The sequence below is a fragment of the Hydra viridissima genome, unplaced genomic scaffold, assembly GCF_058129835.1.
Source record: "Hydra viridissima isolate aposymbiotic clone 2 unplaced genomic scaffold, HvirCarnegie_v1 scaffold_13, whole genome shotgun sequence".
Taxonomy (NCBI): Eukaryota; Metazoa; Cnidaria; class Hydrozoa; order Anthoathecata; family Hydridae; genus Hydra; species Hydra viridissima.
In genome coordinates, this window is record NW_028324312.1 from 6,294,041 (window position 1) to 6,316,519 (window position 22,479).

General features: G+C 27.6%; 2 protein-coding genes across 4 annotated transcripts in view; one reads left to right on the top strand and one right to left on the bottom strand.

Moving 5' to 3' along the window:
* Positions 1 to 2,196: 2,196 nt before the first annotated feature.
* LOC145195313 (potassium channel, subfamily K, member 16-like) lies at positions 2,197 to 5,704 on the top strand. 2 transcript variants are annotated; one of them, XM_090070319.1, is made up of 6 exons: positions 2,197 to 2,406; positions 3,246 to 3,513; positions 3,832 to 4,012; positions 4,168 to 4,360; positions 5,135 to 5,321; positions 5,505 to 5,704. In XM_090070319.1, the coding sequence occupies exons 2-6, from the start codon at positions 3,247 to 3,249 to the stop codon at positions 5,700 to 5,702; spliced, it is 1,026 nt and encodes a 341-aa protein (XP_089926445.1). In that variant the 5' UTR covers positions 2,197 to 2,406; position 3,246; the 3' UTR covers positions 5,703 to 5,704. The 2 variants fall into 2 exon arrangements, with proteins under 2 accessions (XP_089926445.1, XP_089926447.1); XM_090070321.1 differs by having other exon boundaries at positions 5,233 to 5,321.
* Positions 5,705 to 5,785: 81 nt separating this feature from the next.
* LOC145195302 (WASH complex subunit 4-like) overlaps positions 5,786 to 22,479 on the bottom strand; it is a 31,376-nt gene continuing 14,682 nt past the window's right edge. For both annotated transcript variants that reach the window (XM_090070316.1, XM_090070317.1), the window contains exons 11-36: positions 18,950 to 19,067; positions 16,855 to 16,982; positions 16,093 to 16,253; positions 15,717 to 15,834; positions 15,403 to 15,528; positions 15,191 to 15,298; positions 15,031 to 15,072; positions 14,591 to 14,639; positions 14,398 to 14,453; positions 14,099 to 14,221; positions 13,470 to 13,532; positions 13,267 to 13,383; positions 12,945 to 13,037; positions 12,764 to 12,839; positions 12,387 to 12,541; positions 12,193 to 12,267; positions 11,840 to 12,034; positions 11,466 to 11,510; positions 8,053 to 8,228; positions 7,890 to 7,976; positions 7,695 to 7,758; positions 7,111 to 7,194; positions 6,779 to 6,970; positions 6,503 to 6,595; positions 6,267 to 6,351; positions 5,786 to 6,127 (exon numbers count right to left, since the gene is read on the bottom strand). In XM_090070316.1, the coding sequence (XP_089926442.1) occupies positions 6,072 to 6,127; positions 6,267 to 6,351; positions 6,503 to 6,595; positions 6,779 to 6,970; positions 7,111 to 7,194; positions 7,695 to 7,758; positions 7,890 to 7,976; positions 8,053 to 8,228; positions 11,466 to 11,510; positions 11,840 to 12,034; positions 12,193 to 12,267; positions 12,387 to 12,541; positions 12,764 to 12,839; positions 12,945 to 13,037; positions 13,267 to 13,383; positions 13,470 to 13,532; positions 14,099 to 14,221; positions 14,398 to 14,453; positions 14,591 to 14,639; positions 15,031 to 15,072; positions 15,191 to 15,298; positions 15,403 to 15,528; positions 15,717 to 15,834; positions 16,093 to 16,253; positions 16,855 to 16,982; positions 18,950 to 19,067 (2,685 nt within the window). In that variant the 3' untranslated portion in view covers positions 5,786 to 6,071. The remainder of the gene's footprint in view (positions 6,128 to 6,266; positions 6,352 to 6,502; positions 6,596 to 6,778; positions 6,971 to 7,110; positions 7,195 to 7,694; positions 7,759 to 7,889; positions 7,977 to 8,052; positions 8,229 to 11,465; positions 11,511 to 11,839; positions 12,035 to 12,192; positions 12,268 to 12,386; positions 12,542 to 12,763; positions 12,840 to 12,944; positions 13,038 to 13,266; positions 13,384 to 13,469; positions 13,533 to 14,098; positions 14,222 to 14,397; positions 14,454 to 14,590; positions 14,640 to 15,030; positions 15,073 to 15,190; positions 15,299 to 15,402; positions 15,529 to 15,716; positions 15,835 to 16,092; positions 16,254 to 16,854; positions 16,983 to 18,949; positions 19,068 to 22,479) is intronic.

Here is a 22,479-nt window from a genome sequence, read left to right on the forward strand (position 1 = left end):
CATCAATTTGCAACCACCATTTTACCATCATTGATTCACCAACGGGATGTTTCCATCTTACATAGAGTAATCAACTGTATTAATATACGTTTGATTACTCTATGTTAGATGGTTTTATCAAAAAATTCAATTGAAAGAGTTTTGAAAAATTTATATCATTAGCCAAATATTGATTCTTATCTATTGATTAAATATTGATTCTTATTTATTGACAGTAATTTGGTTTTGTTAACAACTTTTGACTTTTACATTAATGGATAAGTTATTAGTGAAATTTTCAGATATGTAAGTTGTTTTTCAAAAGTAAAATATAATAACAATTGCAAAAGGAATAATATTTGAAGTTTTTACCCTACCACACTTTAGTATGTGTCTCAGTTAAAAATTCATTAATTTTCAAATGTATTCGTTTCTATTTGACTATCCTATCTAAAAAGTCTAACAACCTGAAAACACCGATCCATCAACTGTTTCATCGACTTAGTTTTGTGGTCAACATAAATAAATAGAAAAAAAAAAATTCCAATTCGAGATCAGAATGTTTTTTTTTTTTTAGATTATTTCAAAGTCTCTTTTAAACGTTTTGTAAATTTGCCGTTATAATTAGTACTCATCGCAACGTCATATGAATAATTAAAACCTTTGGAAGAAAAAAAAACTCTCAATTATGAATGTTTTTCTTCACGAGTTTTTGAATCGAATGAAACGTTTCGTTTTCATTTGATCTATAAATTCCTGCAAGAAGGATATATATTTGTGTTTTAATATATTTTGGTTACATTTTTTTATGCATCTGTCAGCGTGAGAAAAGGTTTTCGTTAAATGTCAAAGTTAGCTTTAGTTTTGTAATGTTAATTTGGTGTTGACTTTTAAAATGGACAATCTTCTGCATTTTTGAAAACATTATTTTATCACCGGAAGTATTTATCGTTCAATAAAAGACAAATTAAACTTGCCGGTAACCGATAACGTGAAATAATAAGTACTATTACATGGTAGAGTTGAAAACTAAACTTAAGTTGGTTGTCTATAACTGATAGAAACGTTAAGTTTGGTTTGTCAGATTTCAAATTTAACATGTGAGTGTATTTGACATGTCAGTGACAACAACTGACAACAGTGACAACATCTGACATACAGTGACAACATCTGCCATACAGTATACTTTGAACGGAAAAGACTTTAACATTTCACAAAAAATAGCAATGAGCATATCTCAAATTACGATCAAATGTTGGATTGTAACAGGATAATTCTGCAATTTTGAATGTAAAAATTAACTTTACTATCAATCGCTACGTTTACCACCCTTTTTTTTTTTTATCCAACACATTTAATTTTGAAGACATAAAATGTATGAAAACAATATAGAATAGTTACATATAAGAAAATGTAAGAGACGCCGCCGCTGGAGGAACATAGTAATGCATCCCACAACAGGCACGGAAAAAAATAAAAACTTGATTAGAAAAAACTTTCAAAAGCGCAGCTTTCTTTCTTGCTTGCAACAGTTTTTATCATTAAAAAATAAAATGTTTCCGTAAATAAAAATAACAATCAAAACATGGTTTTTAATTCATGATAAAAGAGAGTCAATATAAAGATAGCATTTTCATGGAACTTTATCAAAAAAAAGCTCCGCAGGTGTTTTAAATAGTCTATTTTAAAAAAAATCAATTAAAAAGTGTGGAGGCTATGGTTAATTACGTCATGAAGCTTTTCAAAAGAGCTAATTTATTTTTTGTTTATAAATTTTAGTTTTGATGGTGAGTTAAGTAGCTCTGAGTGTATATATTATTTACTTATAAATATTTTTACTTTTACTTACAAATTATTATATTATTTATCATAAATTACATTATTTACCATAAATTACGCTTTTAAAAAAATGCCATTGTTAAAGTTTTTACTTTGTTCCTTCACCTTATTAATATAGTTTATTTTTTCTCAAACACCAAGATTTTGAATTTCAAATTTTATTCGTTTTTTGTTCCCTGGAGTGCACTGAATTCTTGGAGTGTTATCCCGTTATTTTCTTTCTCAATTCTATTTTTTACGCTATAAAGTTATATATTAACTATTTTCTTTTGTTGCTTTGAAATAAATCCTTTAGTAAGATAGCTTATAAAAAAAAAATACAAATATAAAAAATAATATAAAAAAGGAGTTTTTGTGATTTTCTTTTTAAACCTTGAAAAGAAACATGAATTAATAATTATCACGAAGTTTTAACAGCAATCATTATTAGAATGAGCAAAAAAGAAAACACGAAAAACCAGTAATACTCTCGGTTAACATTCATTTAACACAAGCTTTTACGTCATCGGTGAGAGAAGAATAGCAATTGCTGTGAAAAACAGAGCAGAAAAAAAAAAAAGCAAAACGAAGTTCGCTACTCGTACCACCGTAAGTATTACAATCTGTAATTTTTTTTCGGGGGTGCAGTAGGGGAGGGGCTTACTGAATAAAAGTATGCCACAAAAAAAAAAAAAGAAAAGAAAAATCAATCATTTTCCCGCATGTCTGCCGCAAGATTTGTCACCGAGTATTAAGCCCTTGATACATTAGTAAAAAATATATTTCTCTCTTCTACAATTCTTAAATTGATACCGGTATTATTAATTTTTATCATCCATAATGCAAACAAATATCTAATAACTTTTTTACCCGTTGGTTAACGAAGGTTATGCGGTTAAAGAAAGTTATGTGGTTAACGAAGTTTATGCGGTAGTTAACGAAGCTTATGTAATGGTTAACAATGGTTACGTGGTTAGCGAAGATTATTAGGTTAACAAAGGTTATGTGGTTAACGAATTTTAAGTGATGCATGAGGAAGTTTATGTGGCGAAAGAAATTTCTATAAGTTCTAAAAAATGCACAAAAATAACAAAAGTCTAGTAAAGTCTGAATGGATTTTATTTGATTTATCTGATAGCTTAATTGAAACCCATGAAATATTTAACACGAAAAGAATCAGCTTCCTCAATACATTTAAACATTATCCCTGGTAATAACTACACTCCCTATATTCTTTTTATCAAACATACGCCTAATTAAATATAGTTGTAGGGGGTATTTAATTTATTATACAGAATATCGAATTACACACAAAGAGATACTTCAGACAATAAAACTGTCTAATAAGTATCGTTAGCCGTAAAACCCATGAGAATATTTTATTTTCCCTGAGAATAAATTATTTTCTCCATTACAATAAAAGTTTTAAAAAGCTGGATCGTTTTTAGAATGGAATTCGGATCCATCGAACAGACTGCAGAAGACTCTCCTTTATTTCCTGAAGAAGATGAACCGGAGAACAAACAAAGCGTATTTCAAAAGTTTATTAAAATCTTAAAAAATGTTAAAAACGACAAATGGAAGCTGTTATCGCTGTTGCTCTTTAACGGTCTCTACTTGCTGGTTGGTGGATTATCTTTTTATTTTTTAGAAAAAAACACACAAACAGCCTCAAGAAAAATAGAGCAAGTGGAAATGCTATTCAATTTTTTTAGGGTAGGTAAAAGCAAAAAGAATTATTTAACTTAAATCCACATTCTACGATAAATAACCGGTTCGATGCAGGCTACGCTTTAAAACTATTTATTTTAAAAATAAAATAAAACAGTAAGAAAAAGATTCCAGCTTAAACTGAAAAAATTTGGGGTAACTCAGTTTGATGTTAGGAGCCAACCATGAACATTTTAGAATACAAATTCTGAAGGACAGAGAATAAATTTAGTTCCCAAAAAGCAGAGTAAACCTCAAAAAACTAATTCTTTAAAAACATATAAGAAAAAAAAAAACATTTCTAACACAATTCCATTTTTCCAGTCATTGAATACATCGTCTACTGGACCTAAATTAGACACTTTCGACAAGCTTAACCCGCTGGATATCCAAAAGATTGATGAAATTATTGAGAAGATAACAAATGAACGTCAGGATTGGGAAAGAAGCAATTGGACAGTACCTAAATCTGTTTTTTTTGCATCTACTGTTGTTACAACAATAGGTAGGTACAGTACCTAAATCTGTTTTTTTTTTGCGTCTGCTGTTGTTACAACAATAGGTAGGTACTGTAGGTATGATCTCTATTGAATAGTTCTTTCTATTTATTCTTTATTACCCATTTTTGAGGGTTCAATTTCAATTTATTTTGTAATTCAGGTTACGGAAACTTAGCACCAGCCACGCCATGGGGGCGTTCTTTTTGTGTCCTGTATGCAATGGTCGGTATTCCATTAACAATCATTTTGTTAACAACAGTGGGCAGTATGCTATCATCTTACATAAACCATTTATGTGGGATTATAGTCCATAATGTACAAAAGTATTTGTACTCTGGATACCAGTACGAAAGGTAAGTCATATTGATGTAAAAAATTTTTATATTTATACAGAGACAAATTAATACCGTGAAGTTTAAGAGCCTCATGTATAAGGCTTACATACGAGACTAGATTTTAGATGCTTTATGATGGTTTACAAATATATTTATTATGATATAAGTAAAATATGACGATTTTATTATGACGTAAGTTAAAAACGATGATTTTTATTATGACGTAAGTTAAAATGATGATTTTATTATGATGCAAGCTAAAATGATGATTCAAAAATCGTCCCTTTTTTTAGTATTAAGTTTAGTAATAAAAACTACTTTTAAAATAAAATCAAGTGAAGTAAAATTTATTATCCTTACAATCCAAAATTAGTTTGAGATAAATTTCAACGGCTTTAGTAAAATGACCCTCATAAAGAACTAAACTTATTTCAAGAAAATCATAAGTTATTCACTCAACAAGTGAGAGTTTCATTTAAAGGTCAATTATTAGGATTTTTATTGGAGTTCGTTTTTAAATTTACCTTCTTTTATTGCTAATAGAAATCAGCTGTTTTAAGATTTAACATTAATATCAGAGATAAACATATTTTAAAATTATTAACAAAAAAATAATATGAAAAAAAATATGAAAATGTATTAATATGAAAATATTTTTACATAAAAATATATTAATATGAAAATGTATTAATATGAAAATATATTAATATGAAAATATATTTACATAAAATATATTAAACTGTCAGTTGGTTAAATATATTTTGTGATTAGCTAAACTGATGACTTTTTCAGCACTGAAGGAAAGACGGAGCTAAACGCTCCGGTATGGTTGGCAGTTACATTCATTATGATATTCCTCTCGTTAGATGCTCTCGTTTTTATGTATTTAGAAGATTGGTCCTATTTCAAGGCCCTTTACTTTCTTTTTATTACATTGACGACGATTGGATTTGGAGATATCGTTCCTCACGATACAAAAGTAAGTTTTTGACAATGAACAAAGAAAATCTAATGCTATATAGGTTATACATACGTGTGTGCGTGCGTATATATATATATATATATATATATATATATATATATATATATATATATATATATATATATATATATATATATATATATGCACACACATACTTATATGTATATGTGTATATTGCAGGCTATTTGGTTCAACATCGCTTTACTTTACGTTGGTCTTGCTGCAGTCTCGATCACTATTAACCTAATTATCGCTAAAGTCAGTATCCAATATCAAAAGCATAAGCAGAAGATTAGGTTTGTTGAATCCTTGGAAAGAAGACTGATCAAAACTAAGCTTAATGAAAGTACACCACTGAATAAAACTTCCGATAATTAGAATGAGTTTCTTTTATAGATTTTATTTTTTTCTCTGGAATGAGTCATCTGACTTAGATCGTAAAGCACACTTTAAATACAAAATAAAATAATTACGTCATTTATTTTCTTTAAAATACGTACAAGATTGATTTAAAAGGAACGACAGAAATGCAAGTGCTTCCTTCAGCGCCAAAACCTAAACATGGCCAATTTTACTTGAAAAAAAACAAACAGCATGGTTCTTTAAATTTACAATATTTTAAAAGAGTAAAAATAGATATGTATATTTTTTTTTACAAATTTTTTATAGCTAAATTTTTTTTTTAAGGATTAAAGTAAAAAAAATATAGAAAAAAATATAGAAAAACTTAAAAAAAAAAAAAAAAAATTAATCGGTCTTCGAAGGGGTGTTGTCTTCCTTCTTTGACGATGCTGGGGTTTTATCTGAAAATAAAAAAAACAGGCGTTTATAAATAGCAAGAGAAATTCTAATAAAAAAATAAGAACTGAACTTTTTTTATGCGAACATATTGAGACATTAAGTATCAGAAATAAAAATATCAACTGAATTACAAAGTCATACCATCCACATTTTCTTCATTAGAGTTTTTATCAGCTCTAAAGAAGATTCGTGCACTACTCATCGAGTAAAACAGAAGTTCAAATTCCTACAGAACAAACCAATTTGATTTTGTCATAGAACGCTGTCATAGAACGTTCAAAAGTAGAAAACAGTAGTTAAGCAGGTTTAAGCACACTACACACAAATGTAAGAAAAAAATTTTTAAATGATTCAAAGAGCGGGTAAACAAAAGTTACTCTTTGGTAAGCAGTGAGGCGTTTTAAAGTCAAGTTTGTGGTTTGAAGTAGTTTTTCATCTTTTTCTCCCATGGCATTTTTAACTGTAGTTGCCTAAAACAAAACGTTGATCGCATTTAAAACAAACAAGAACTATTATGTTATGGCACTGGTACGTAAAACTAGAGGAAGCTCTGGTTGTTGTCATAAAACTTATTTGTTACAATCATTCAAAATTATTATTGCAAATAAAAGATGAAAGAGTAGTTTTCCTTCTGTTTAATCGTAAATAGAAACCTTTTCTTTATTGTATTTATCCCCAACTGATTGGAACCAATGAAGCGTATCAAACTCATTGTATTGGTCTAACAACTTTAAAATATAAGCAACACCCATCACGAAGCCATCTTCAGTGAAAGTTGCGCCAATTTTATTTTTCTTATTCACTTTCTCTTTACAACTCATGCTGTATTCCACGAAATTTAATGTCTGTAAAAAAAATGTCTACTACATTACTTTTTAAATAAAAACTTATTAGATAGACTTTCTAGTTCCAAGAAATTTAGTGACATGTCATTACGTTTCAGAATTATTACAAAATCTATTTTACTGTTATGAATTATACTTACCAAAGGAGGGAGAATCATAAAGAAGTTCTTCAGATGCATATTTTTCTGATCACGAAACTCTGGAGCAAACACATCAACTAACATCTAAAACAAAGTTATCTTTTACATAAAAGCAATCATCGATTCCCGATATAAAAGCAATCATCGATTCCCAATATCAACTCTTTTTTTTTGCTCTTTGGCAATGAACGCTTGTATAATTTTGAAAGAGAAATTCCGATGTAATTAGATAACGAATACAAGACAAAAAATCATGTACCAGCCTAAAAATTCTTCCACTAGCTGGATAGATACAAAACAATGTCTTTAATCAAAATGATAATACCCTTTTACAATAATGTCGCTACACACGTAGAATTGATGATTATGCAAATTTATTTGTTCAATAGAATAAAAAAAAAACAATTTTTTAAAATTTGCAGAAACTTTCATTATTGTTTAGAATAAGCACATCCTTTGTACCCAATGCGAATGATAATAAAAAAAAAGAGGGAAAATAACGAAAATTTCCAATGTAAACAATCGAAATAAAAATAAAAGAAATCCAACATAAAACACACCTTAAAATCTAACATAAAACAGACCTTAAAATATTCAGTTCCTTGAGCAAAATTTTTAGTCAGGTTAGAAATAGCTGCATCTACATTTCTAAAAACATTGTGTAGATTAATAAGCCAAATTATAATGATAAAAAAAGAGTTAACATACAATAGTATTAAAAATAAAATTATAAACAGTTAAAACTAAATTTTTTTAATTATATTTCAGTTTGACTGTACTTTGCGGCTGCAAGAGTTTCCTTAGATAAGCCAGCTTCAGTTGCCAACTCTTCAAAACACACAATATCATCCAAATCCGGAATAAACCTAAACAGTGAATAAAAAGAAATGTGACCATTGTTTCAATTTTTAGGTATTTAACAAAAAGAGAAGCGATTAGTACCTTATTTCATTGCTTATACAGTGAATGCCACCAGAACGTATAAGCCGAATGTAACCCATAGCATTACCGATTTGAGTAATTAGTAGACGAAATTGATCGAGGTAGCTTTCACCATCAGCTGTTAGCCCAAGTTTTCGAATACCTTTATTAAACTTCTCAGCACGATCAAATGGATACTATAAAACAGAATTTTATCAAATAGGTGTTAGGAAAAAAGATGTTATTAAATAATGCGAAAAAGAATTTCAACCAACATTTTGATATATTCGAGTAAATATAACTAAAAATAAACATCCAGATTTGTGCATAGAAAATCAATATTTCAAAAAACAACATGCTGCGTTATGTAAAGTATATATTTTAGAACCTGAAATAAAATTGGATTGCTTATATTAAGACGATGTTGATGAACTTGTTTAGTGATGTGTATTACTTCTGATTCATGATCTTAAAGGATTTTTAGTTTTATATTACTGGACAACGCACTTTTTGCCAGAAAACCTTGGATGATGATGCATCATGAAGTCCTAATTACTGATGCGTAGATTAATCACTGTTTCAGAAATATTAAGGTTGTTCACTTTATGGTAAAAACTTAAAAAGAAAAACTCGACTGGTTAAAAAAGCATAAAAGTTGCACTTGTGTAAAAGTGTATGGGGGAGGGAGATCTGGAAAAAACATGGGATCCATGTTATGTTTGCTATGGTTGTTACTTGTGTAAATATTTTAAAGGTACACATTTTTTTAATGGCATTTGTAATAGCGAATGTCTGAATAAAAAAATCATTTCACACAATATTCTTTAAAACCAAAACATTTAATCAAATAACCTAATGTTTTTTCTACATTTAAGCCTGCACTTCATGATATTTTAGAACTTTCTAACCATCAGAAAATTGGAAAAAAACATAAAAATATCTTAATGTGATTAAAACTCTTTTTGTAATAACAAGAACAGAAAAATTGCTAATTTTTCAAATTAATTTCAGAATGAGAAAACTAAAATAACTAAAATGACTAAAATAATTTCAGAATGAGAAAAACTGGTTTTCAAGCACTGAAAGAAAAGAATGTACAGTGGTGGAAAAAATAATAAATAAACATTTAGAAAAATGCTTTTTATTCACAGCAATTGATGTTAACTGATATTAATTTTTATGTTTTTATAAACTTTATTGTTAAAAACTATATTTTAAAAAAAAACTGATATGACCTTCCTACGCTACTGAATAATAACAAATTATATTATTATAATAATAACAAATTAGGGAGAATATAAATTAATTTTTCGTGAAGCTAAAAAAGATCCATTTATCCCCAGCAACACCATTAAAAAAAACTTAGAGTTAAATGTAAAAGCACAAACAATTAGAGGACGTTTAGTTGAAGCTAATTTGTTTTCAAGATCACCTAGAAGTGCGCCTTTATTGAAAAAACGACATATAAAAGCTAGAAAAGTGTTATGTCATAAATATTCTGGATGGACAAATAAGAATTAGGGCACAGTTTTTTAGACAGATGAATCTAAATTTAATATCTTTGGATCAGATGGTAACCAGCTTGTCCGCAGACCACAAAATAAAGAGTTTGACCCACATTACACTAAAAAAACACTTAAATTTGTTGGTGGAAGCATTATGGTGTGGGGATGTTTCTCGTCATCTGGTATTGGTCCTATCTATTTAGTAACAGACACTATGACAGCTGATATTTATACTAATACCCTTGAAGAAATAATGCTTCCTTATGCTGAGGATAACCTGCCGCTGGTCTGGATATTTCAACATGATAACGATCCAAAACATACACAAAGAGATGGTTCCAAAATAATGGTATAAGACAATTGGATTGACCAATACAATCACCAGATTTAAATACTATAGAAAATTTATGGAAAATTGTAAAGTATAAGGTTGGAAAACAAAAGCCTCGAAACAAAAGGGATCTGTGGGAAGCTGTGAAAACATCATGGTACGCTATTCCACTATCCACTGCCATAAATTGGTCAACAGCATACCCAAAAGACTAATCAAAGTTAAAAAAAATGAAGGACATGCAACAAACTATTAGACAATTTTGGTAAATATTATATTAAGTGTTTGATAAACCTTTTTCAGAAAAAAAAGAAAAGTTTGTTTTTGTTCCTAATTGTTTTTAATTACTTTTGTTAAATATTTGTTTTATAAACATTGAATTTTCTTGATTTTTTCAAATTTATGATCTAATTAACCATTTCTGTATTTATGATTTTTTCCAGTAAATTTCCGGCTACTTTAAACAAAATTGTTAGTAACATTAGAAAAATTGAAAAAAACTTCATAATTTTTTTAAAAATATGATTTTTAACAACAAAGTTTATAAAAACATAAAAATTAATATCAGTTAACATCAATTGCTGTGAATAAAAAGCACTTTTCTAAATGTTTAGATAGTGTATTTATTATTTTTTCCACCACTTTATTATAATTACCTCTTAGCAAAGCTAATTGAGTTCTTTACTGCTTTTACATAAAAAGATAGGATTAAAAGATAATTTTTAAAAACTTGTGGTATTCAAGTATCTGAAAATGGATGAAATGAATTCCAAAAATCATATTTTTACAGCTTTGTAAATTGATGAAGGATAAAGAAATTGTAAATAAAAAGAAGTCACCAAAAATTTATTAGGAAATTTTAAATCTTTAAAATACTAAAATAAAGAAGAAAATTTGATAAAACACATGACACTTTCATTTGTCATTTTTTCCTCTAAATTTCAGAGAAATGACAAAAATAGGGAAAGATTCATAAAAAAATACAAAATATGGAAAAGACATATCAAAGAAAATTGAAATCAAGATACTGGCTGATTACTTTTGGTAATCACTCCAAGTGAATTTTACAAATGTTAAGCAAGAAGAGAACATGATTTTGTTTTGCATTTTTGACTTCAGTTTTTTTTTTTTTCTTTACATGCATAATGATCTTTAAAATGAAAAAATCTTGATTATTAGAAACATGATCTTTATCACCAATTTAAGGAACTTGATGAAACTAATTTCTTACTTTTTTTTTTTTTTTTGTGGAAAATTAGAGAAAAACAAAGAAAATAATAAAATTTGATTCAGCAAATTTCAATTTTTCATAAAAACTTTAAGTTGAGTCTTGGCAATTTTTGATTGGACAAAAAAGTCTTTTGTTGTCCAGTGAGAAATCAGAAAGAATCTATAAGCTTAAAAGACAACAACAAGTTAATCTTAATTCTGAATGCAAGAAGAAGATTAAATAAAAATCAACAATATTTGAGCTAAAAACAAAATAAACTTTTAATCAACACAACTTTAAACTTACAAAGCTTAAAGCATTTTTTTTTTTTGTGAAACAAAACTTCAGAACAAAAAACATTTAAACTTGTCTTCCTAAAACAACAAACCTTTTGCTCACAATCATCTTTTGAGTCTTTAAAAAACCGCATATCCTAAAATAGATGATTACTAAAATTCAATTTCAGTTTATAAAATCAATTTAAGTTTATATAGCAGTTTTATAGATATATTTTAAGCTACTGCACAAGGAATGATCTACTCTGAAAAAGCGAAAACATGGAAGGTTATCTAAATTTTTAGATTTTTATTTACCAAGATATATTTAATGAAATTGCTTATATTAAACTGAAATAGATAGGATTATTGAACACAGAAATATAAAGTAAAGTTAAATTGACTTATGACAAAACTTTTTATTTTAACATGCACATTATTCCAATAAAACATTTGATAAATTGATATTATTACTTGATTACCTTACCTTGATTAATCTAGCTTTAATATGCTCATCATAAAGAAATTGGGAAAAAATAAAAAACTTCTTTCTAAGGAATTGAAAAGTGAAATTAACAGTAGTATTCATTATGCCACCACCATGCGTTCGAATAGAATTAGCTATGTGACGAATGTTAATGGTATTCAGATGTTTGTTGTTTGAGGCACGTTCTATAAATATCTGTGTAAAATAAAAAAAAAAGAAAATTTTTATCAGAAATGTTTTAGAGCAAAATGTTGGGTAGCTTTTAATTTGTAAACCAATTTATTTTTAGAAACTGGCAAATTAAACTTTTGGTTTTTGACTGTTTATCAGTGAAGCTTGCAAAAGTGTATTACCTGATTATTAAGATTGTAAGCATATTTTGCAACAAACACATGAATATTCCTCATGATCTCCAAAACATCCAAACCCTAAATAAATATAACTTTTAAATTTTTCTTAGTTAAAAGAAATAACAAAACACAAAATTTTTTTATTTTTCATTCACAAAACTGATAAATTTTAAAAATTTTACTTATTCTACACATACTTGCTCTAATGTTTGACTTGGCAAATATGAGTCTGCCATTTTAAGATTATACTTTTGATGTGCCAAATTGCGCATTTCAGTGTATGTTTTCCAATCATGCAAAGCAACAGTGTTGTTGTTATAGAAAGTGCGATCCAAGTAATGACCCACATAATCTTATAAGAGTATTAAGTATAAAAGGTTTTTCACAGCATCACAACATTTAATTAAATAATTAAAACCATAAAAGGAAAAAAATTGAGAAAGATTAAAATGAAATAAAAAAAATGATGTTTCATTTCAAATATAACAACTATAAAAGATGTATTTATAAAGGTATTTATAAATGCATTTTGTATGCAACTTATTTTTCTTAGCTAAAGTACAATTATTGGCACCTTTTATATCTATGAGTTCATCAAAGAAACGAACAGGTCGCATTTGAAAGAACTGTGTAAGGTCACGTAAACCGGTCTGCAAAAGAGAAACTATCAAATTTAAATTCAACATTTTCTTAACAACTAAGATTTTATAGTTACTTAATTTGTAGCAGTCTCTTTAACTCTAAAAGTATTCAACCTTGAAAGGGTTTCTATCATCAAGTTGTAAATGGCGATGTATGCTTAAACGAAGATCTGTTTCTACTTCTTTACACAATGGAGATAAGAAGTTCTAAAAATGTTGAAAACATAATGGAGATAAGAAGTTCTAAAAATGTTCAAAATATAATGGAGATAAGAAGTTCTAAAAATGTTCAAAACCAAGAATAATTCTGAGAAAGAAAAAAAGAAATCTTTTTCATACACTTATTCAAAAAATTTTTATTCATTGAACCAAACCACTTAACTTACATGAAATAATATATATATATATATATATATATATATATATATATTTTTACCTCTCTAAATTCCTGCATTACTTCTTTTTGAAATGTATCAATCATTGCTGCAGGATCAGCATTGTGCCTAGCTAACTTCAATTGGACACTGCAATCTCTCAATGCCCCAAACATGTACTGAAAAAAATTTACCAGTATTAATTAAAAACTTTAAGAATAATTGCAAACAGAGATAAAAAGTACAAATCTTAAAATAAACATACATGTATTCGGTGAACATCCAAGGAGCTGGCAAAAAGGTCTTTTAAATAAACAGGAAGTATAATCTAAATATTTGCAACATATCATTCATTCTTCTAATCTTAAACACATCAAGAATTGTAAACAGAATAAACCTGGCAGCTGTGCCATGATATGAGTGGTCCACATTTGATAATTACATTTCAATCTTAATAATATGCAAAGACCTTTCAGTCTTTGCATATTATTAAGATTGAAATGTAAACTTAAAAATGGTTTACTAACTATGTATTTTTTTTTTTTTTGTTTAATTTTATGAAGAAAAAGCTTTTGTCATAGTTTTAATTTTACATTTAAGTTTCCATGCTCAATTGGTCAGCAACATTAAAATTAGAACCTCATCCATTTTTTAGGTGCAAATATATAAAAACTGTAGAGTTCTAAAAGCAAAGCTATTCTAAAATAAATAGATGAGACTAATAAACAGCAGTCAATTGAGTGTAATACTTGTCATTGCTAAAATATAATATTTTTCAAAACAAAAATATAAAAATAAATAAACAAACAAACAAAAAAATATATATATTAATAATTTATTATTTAGGTTTTTTCTTGTCTTACAAAAAAAAAAAAAAAAATTTTTTTTCATTACTTTGTGCCAATATAAGAAACTACAATTGCACGCTTGTTGTATCTTCCCATTCAAATCCACCATAATATCAAGATTATTTAAGAGCGCCATTAAAGAACTTAATTCATCTTCTCGGAATAATTTCTAAAATAATTACAAAAAAAATCAAAATCAAAATCTGAATAGTCAATTTTTTATTCTCATCGAAACTTATATTAAAAGTCATAATAAAAGTTTTATTTCAACAAAAATTTAGAAGACTTAAAACACATAAGCACAAATGTGGATATAAAACACTATTAACAACAAATATAAAAGACCTTTTGAGAGCCAACATGTAAGGCAAGAGAGGCAAGCAACCGCCTTTCTTGGGTTCCTAAGATAAATAACATTTTAAAGTGTTATTTTAAAATGAAATTTTGAATATTAATGCTATTTTAAATCTTTAAGATTAAAAAAAAAAATCTCTAGGTCACTATGATGAAATCCATAGATACATCATATTTTGCAAACCTGCCCCATTTAGCATATTTTGAAGCAATCCTAATGCTGCCAATATATCCTGCAAAGTTAAATATTGAAAAATGAATGAAATGAAAAACAGATGCTTTCTTTAATGCATAATATAAAAAATTTAAAGTAAATTTACTGCATTATACTCAGAAAAAGAAAAAGAAAAACTATTATGCCATTAAATCATCATCATTAAATCTTTATATGATTCAAATTTTAGCTTTTCACTTTTAAGTTTTTCATGACAATGTTTTAAGTATAGATCCTATTGAGTATTTACAACACTCTCAAAAGTTTATAAATACTATACAATTTTCAAACAGAAGTATAGATCCTATTGAGTATTTACAACACTCTTAAAAGTTTACAAATACTACAAAATTTTCAAACAGAAGTTCACTACAGCTTTATTATTAATAATGTCAGATTTTAAGACTTACAAGCTTTTGGTCAGTAAACTTTGTATCTTGACTAATTCTTTTCTATTAAGAATAAATTAATAAAGCTCAATTTAAACAAATCAAACTTGAACCTCTGGATTTAGATATTACAGCTGTTGCTTAATTGGAATTGATTTTATGGGATTGTAAAGATATTCACCTTTGCAGTGTCAATAATACAAAGAGCTTTGTAACCTATATGCTGACGTATATGGTTGATGCTTCGGACTATATACATGCTGCGTCGATGGAATGTATATTCTATAGCCTAAAAGCAATAGCAAGAATAACAGTAGAAAAAAAAAGAGGAAAAAAACTACAATATCACAGCTGGAATTTAAAGTTTTTTTTATAGCAAAAATATTTTTTAACCTTCAAAAGTTCAATAAGCCGACAAAATGCTAATACAGCTGATTTGGTCATTGGTTTTGATAAAGCTACATGCAGGTTCATGACTGTCCGGATCATGTGACTGATATGAAAGGCATATTTCACACCCTAAACATAAAATATGGAAAGATATTTTACAACTGAAACAAAAGTTTGAAAGTTTTTCAATAAAGTTTTTCAGTTTTTTCATAAAAACTGAAATATTTATATTAAAATAATTTACCCACTAAATTTTCTCTTTAAATAATGGCTTAGCAGAATAAGATTAATTTAAAACTTAAAAAACTATTACATACCCAAAGAAAAAGCACTGCTTTTGAATCTAAGTCATCGCTATAACTTTTTGTCTTTTTTTCCAAAGATTCCATCTCAACCATCCAAGCACAAACTTGTAAATAGAACTGCTGGGCTTCTCTGGAAAACAAAAACAGAAAAATATTTTTTTTTTGCAAATGACAAATCACTCCAATAAATAATACACTCTATACTAAGACATGTCCATTAAATGAAAAAATGAAAAAAACCAAGTGTAAAGCAAACAATTTAAACATGTCTATAACAAATTTCTTACATAGTGATGTGATACAAACATATTTCTTACATATTGACTCTAAGAATCAACTTTATGCTTTATAATTGATGTTGAATTCACTTTTCAAAACTTGCACTTACTTTCCAAAGCCTTGATTGTTTAGAGACAAGTACTGTTGCTTTGCTTGCACTACAGCCTCAGTCTGTTTTTTATCTATGAACTTGTTACAATCAGGAATGTGCTTTATTAAAAAGTCATTAGGGAAAAAAAGAATGTTACCAGTCAAATGGATGGCTGGCACCTAAAATTAAGTAGTAAAAAGATTTTATTTAAATAACTGTAAGAGCTTTCCTCATTTTTTTTTTCAAAAAAAAAAAAGTTGTAAATCAAATTTTTACAAACTAAAACTAAACAAAATCAAAAACGCCAAAAAATTGTTATCCTTACAAATATACTAAAACCTACTAAAACCTACAAAACATACAAAACTACCAAAATAAAAGTAATTTTGTTGTGTAATTTAACTATTAGCTATTGAAATTGTTAATGAAAACCCATTTTTTCATTCTCTTTTTGACTACCCTTAACACTCCATACTCCATATTTGATGCTTTGATCATCAAAGATGATTAAGAAATTTTCATTTAAGGAATGGAATCCTATAGCTATAAAACTCTATTGCCAAGTATTTAAAGTTATCATCATAAAACATATTTTGTTCTTGAAACATCCTAGACAAGTGAGCATTAAAGTTTATCACAGAAGATCAGGAAGATAGAGGCAGAAGGATACTATCTAATGAAATTTTGTGAAAGAACTTTTCATTATCTACCAACAATGTTTTATAAGAACAAATCTTTAAACAACTCATAAACTTCCTAATCTTGTGAATAAATACCAACCTTTTTATAAACTTCCCAAAGCAACTTAAAAAACTTTTTATCCAACACTCCGAAAATCTTAAAATGAAGAGTGAACAGACCGAGTAGACCAACATACTGATGCCGTTGATTCACTTCGTTCAGCTCACCTAATAAAGATATATATATATATATAAAAATATACACTGTGTGACAAAAGTTATCGTACGCTAAGAAAAAAAAAAAAAATTAAATATAGACACAATTTTTCTGCTATATTTAATGAAAATTATTTATAACTTTTTTTTAATAGTATTTATTTTGTTAATTTATGAATTTTTTGGAATTTATATTGAAATAACATTAAAATTAGGCTCAAAATTTGAAAAAAGTACATTAAAGATGATGACAAAAGTTATTGTACACTTGGCGTACACTAATATTTATTTAACTCCAAACTGTTATGTCCACCATTTTTCATACATTTTTGAAAATAAAGTAAACTATAAACACTTTAAGATTATTTTCAATTGTTTTAAATGAATTTTTTGGTTAAAAAAAAGTAAAATGAGCTCGAAACGGGTTAAGACCACTGTAGAAATTCGTAAGCTAATAATTAAGCATTGGAATGAAGGAAAATCGTTAAATTGTATTGCAAAAATTGTTGATTCTAAAAAATCCACAGTTTCTTCAATTATTAACAAGTTCAAAAAAACAGGAAAATTAGCTGATTTGCCCCGAAGTGGTCGTCCAAAAAAACTGAATAAGCGTGCTGAACGAAGCTTAGCTTCCACAATCAAGAAAAATCGCTTTGTAAGTGACAAAACTTTAGCTTGCAAAATAGAAAACGATTTGGGGGTTAAAATTAGTCCAAAAACAGTCATTCGAAGTCTTAAAAGACAAGGAATAGTGAGTCGCGTTCCAAGAAAGGTTCCTTGTATTAGTGATAAAAATTGTAAGCTTCGATTAAACTATGCTAAAACGTACATTGATATGCCAGACTCATTCTGGAATAAAGTCTTATGGACAGATGAGTCTAAATTTAATGTAAAAAGATCTGATGGTAGAATTCGTGTATGGCGTTCATAAAAAAATTGCTTAGAAAATAGAATTACAGTCCGAACATTTAAACACGGAAATGGATCAGTAATGGTTTGGGGATGTATGTCGGCAGCATGTGTTGGAAAGTTAGTATTTATTGAAGGAAATATGGATAAACATTACTATAAATGTATTATTAAAGAAAATGTTGAACAATCAGCATGTAATCTTGGTATTGGTGATGACTTCGTTTTTCTTCAAGATAACGATCCCAAACATAAGGCCAAAGATGTGATGGAATTTATGGAAAAAAAAGGTTGGGACATACAAAATCATCCACCTCAAAGCCCTGATTTGAATGTAATAGAACATTTATGGGATGAAATTGATAGACGAATAGATAGAACAGGTGTAAACACCATTGAACAATTAAAAGTCCAAATTGTAAAGACGTGGGAATCAATCGATCCGTCTATTACAAAAAAACTCGTTGAATCGATGCCAAGACATCTTGCTGCTGTTGTAAATGCTAAAGGACAAAATACACGATACTAAAATATAAGTTTAGTTCCCATAATATTTATCAAAGTGTACTATTTTGAAAGCGTACGATAACTTTTGTCACCTTCTTTTTGTTACTTTTCTTGCTTTTTCATCAAGATATTAAAATAAAATTTTTTTCTTGTTCTGTTTTTTCAATTTTTGTTTAAATAATTATAAATCAAATAGTTTTTATTCAGCTTTTAACTTGTTCCTTGCATTTCTTTTATTCTAAATTAAGAGTTAGTAATTTTTTTAAAGTGTACAATAACTTTTGTCACACAGTGTATATACATATATATACATATATGTCATACTGATGCTGTTTATTTAGCTCACTTAATAAAGTGAACAAACTAGCATATTTTATTAAACTGCAGCCAACTAATTTTTAAAAACAAAAATTTATTAACTATTTGAAACTCAAAATTTATAAGTTTTTGTAAATAAATATCAAAATGTAACAAATAAATTGTACTTTAAAATAAATAGAATAACAACAAAAAAAAAAAACGAAGATACTCATAAAGAAAATTAACAAATAACAAACAAGTACCTAGTTTAGGTTCTATGTTTTGGAACATAAGCTTAAGACAATGAGAGATTTCCTCTGAAAGAACAGGATTACGGGTTACATTCACAAAACGAGCATCATATTTCAGACTCACACAGTTCTAAAATAAAATTTGAAAAGTCATCTATCCTTAGTTTCAAAACCCTTTAATGATGTTTAAAATACTTAAAAAAAAAATCTTTTTAAAATTTATATACATATAACAAGTAACTAATAGCAAGTAAAATAACATTAGCAAGTAACTTTAATATTTTATATTCAATTTTGTGTAACTTAAAAACTGATTTCTTTGTGATTGGCTAGTGAAATTTTAAAGGCTAAATTTATCATTGCCATATTTTTCTTGCACCCAGGGTAACAAAATAATCAACAATCAAAGAATGTACAAATCAAACCAAAAATCTGCACTAAACCTAATGATGCTGATTTACACATTTGTTTTTGTTTTGACACCAGAGTTGATTAAAACAGGTGACTTTTTTTGTACATGCACAATTGATATCTAAGAAAGTATCAAGTTCAATTATTACTAAGTAAAATATTAAAAATGTTGCCCAAGTTAGTGCAGATTGTATGGTTGTATGTTATTTCAGTGATTAAATATTTCTGTAAAAGGTCAGCCATTCTGTATGTGGTCACCCAATTTTTAACATTTTGTATTAGACTACAACATAGAGAACTATTGAAACATGACTAATCATATATATATATATATATATATATATATATATATATATATATATATATATATATATATATATATATATATATATATATATATATTCAGTATGCAAAAAAAAATAATCGTACACTTGAAAAAGATCATAATTTTAAAGATTGCATCAAAAAAATGAGTTTTCTGTTAAAATACTTGAAATTTTTTTTAGATATCTTATCAAGTATTGTTTTAAGAATTTATTTGTGTATTGGTGAATTAATTGCTTTTCATGCCTATTGAATTTTACACAATTGATCTAATGATGCATAAAATTGACTGCAAAAAAAATAACTGTACGCTGACAAAATAGGTCATTATTTTAGCATAAATTGAGCAAATTGAATGATCAAACTAGTTAGTAAAGTTGAAAGTAGTAATTTTTTAAATACCTTTTCGTTCTAGAAATAAAATATAGTGTTTCAGCAAAATGGCATTTGCCTCTCCATCAACGATGCCTCATATTTGATTTGAAAAATCAAGGAAAATCCTACTGTCAGATCCAAAAAGAAACAGGAATTCCTTTTATTACAATGTCCTCAATTGTTAAGAAGCATAATCTGATTGGAATCGTTGCTAGTGTGGCTGGCAGAAGACGAAAACGCAAGACCACCAGTGCAATCAATCACAATATCATCATTAATGTGAAGAAAAATAGATTTGTTTCGGCAGCTAAATTAGCTTTAAAAGTTCAAGAAGATCACAATATCACATTAACCCCTCAAACAAGTAGAAATCGTATTAGAGAACAAGGATATAGAGGTAGAGTTGTTCGAAAAAAACCTTTTTTAACTGTAAAACAAATTAAATGCCGATTAGAATTTGCAAAGAAGTACAAAAAAATGCCAATATTATATTGAAAAAAAATTTTGTGGTCAGATGAGTCAAAATACAACCTCGCCTCATCGGATGGAGTTCAGAAAGTGTGGCGAAAAAAAGAAGAAGCTTATAAATTAAGTTGTTTGCGAGGTAGTGTAAAGCATGCAGGAGGAAATCTGATAGTTTGGGGTAGTATGAGTTGTAAAGGAGTGGGGAAATTGACATTTATTGATGAAAAAATGGATGCTTTAATGTATTGTGAAAATCTCAAAGGCAACTTGCAACCATCTACTAAAAAATTGAGAATGGGAAACAATTTTATACTACAGCAGGATAACGATCCAAAACATACTGCTAAGAAAAGGAAGGTATACTTTGAAACAAACAACATCAATGTTTTGGAATGGCCATCTCAAAGTCTGGACTTGAATCCTATAGAAAAATTGTGGTATATTTTGGACAGAAAAATTGGTGACCAAGTATTTAAATGCAAAGACGACTTGAAAGAAGCTATAATGAGCGGATGGGATAATATAACAACAAAAGAGACTCAAAATTTGGTCAACTAAATGCTAAATCGTCTAGCTGAGACCATCAAGGCCAAAGGAGGCCCCATATCTAAAAAAAAATTTCAAGTATTTTAACGGAAAACTCACTTTTTTGATGCAATCTTTAAAATTATAATTTTTTTTCAAGTGTACGATTATTTTTTTTGCATACTGTGTGTGTGTGTGTGTCTATATATATATATATATATATATATATATATATATATATATATATATATATATATATATATATATATATATATATATATATATATATATATATATATATATATATATATATATGTATATATATATATACACACACACACATATATATAGTGCACTTATTAACCTTTTAATTTATTTCTGTTCTACTTTCTTCACAACCCAACTGTTAATTGTAATTATTTTGTTAATTTATCTGTTAGTTAGACAACTTCTTATAAAAGGTTGCATGAAATTGCTTATGATGGCCAGTTTAGTCACATTTAAAGCCTTTTAAAATATTTTGATGAGATCTAAAAATTAAGATACACAGAAATGGGTTGAAAAACAGTAAGCAAAGCAACAAAGTGGCAAATAATAGGTATGAAGGATGGCTTGATGATCAGTTATAGAAAAATAACAAGAAGATTAAAAATTCAGAGAATTGTGTCAGAAATACCCTTAGTTCATTTCATATCATACAGGATCTAGAAGGTCAAAAAAACTGTGTGCAAAAAATGTATTATACTTTATAGAGTTAGAGCCAAGCCAAGGTTTAGTTTTTGGTGTTTATGCAGCTGTTAGAAAACCCATGTTGACAGCTAGAGATTGGCTCACAAGATTAAGGTGGTTTAAGGAGAAAACTGGGTGGTCTGTGGAAAAGTGGAAGCAAGTAACATTGAGAGATTAAAGTAAATTTTAAGTAATGAACATAAAAAGCAAAGTTCTTGTTAAAAGATTTAAATCTGAAAAGTATAGCAATCACTGTATAGTTTTGAGGTTGCAAGGTGGCAGTGGGAATGTTGGTATTTGGGGCTGCTTTAATTTTATCGGAGTAGGTATGTGTAACATTTACATAGGCTGAATCAACCAACAAACCTATATTGAGACACTAAAAAAATGAATGGTTCCATCAATAGACATGATGATTGATCAAAATGAATGATGGTAGTTTCAACATATACATATACATATATAGTGTTTTCAAAAAATATAGGCGCATTACGATTTTGTTGCTTAAAGCTTATTTAAAGTATCATAGAATAGAAGCTAAAGAAGATATTGAATTTTTTCTTTAATTTACAAGAAAAGTTTTTATTTTACAAATCCCGGATCTTGGATGGCATACTAAAACATACAATTACATATAAAAACTTTATCAAGCATAATACCAAAACTTATCAATAAAAAAACTGCGATATATCAAAATTGGCACAGCAAAAATA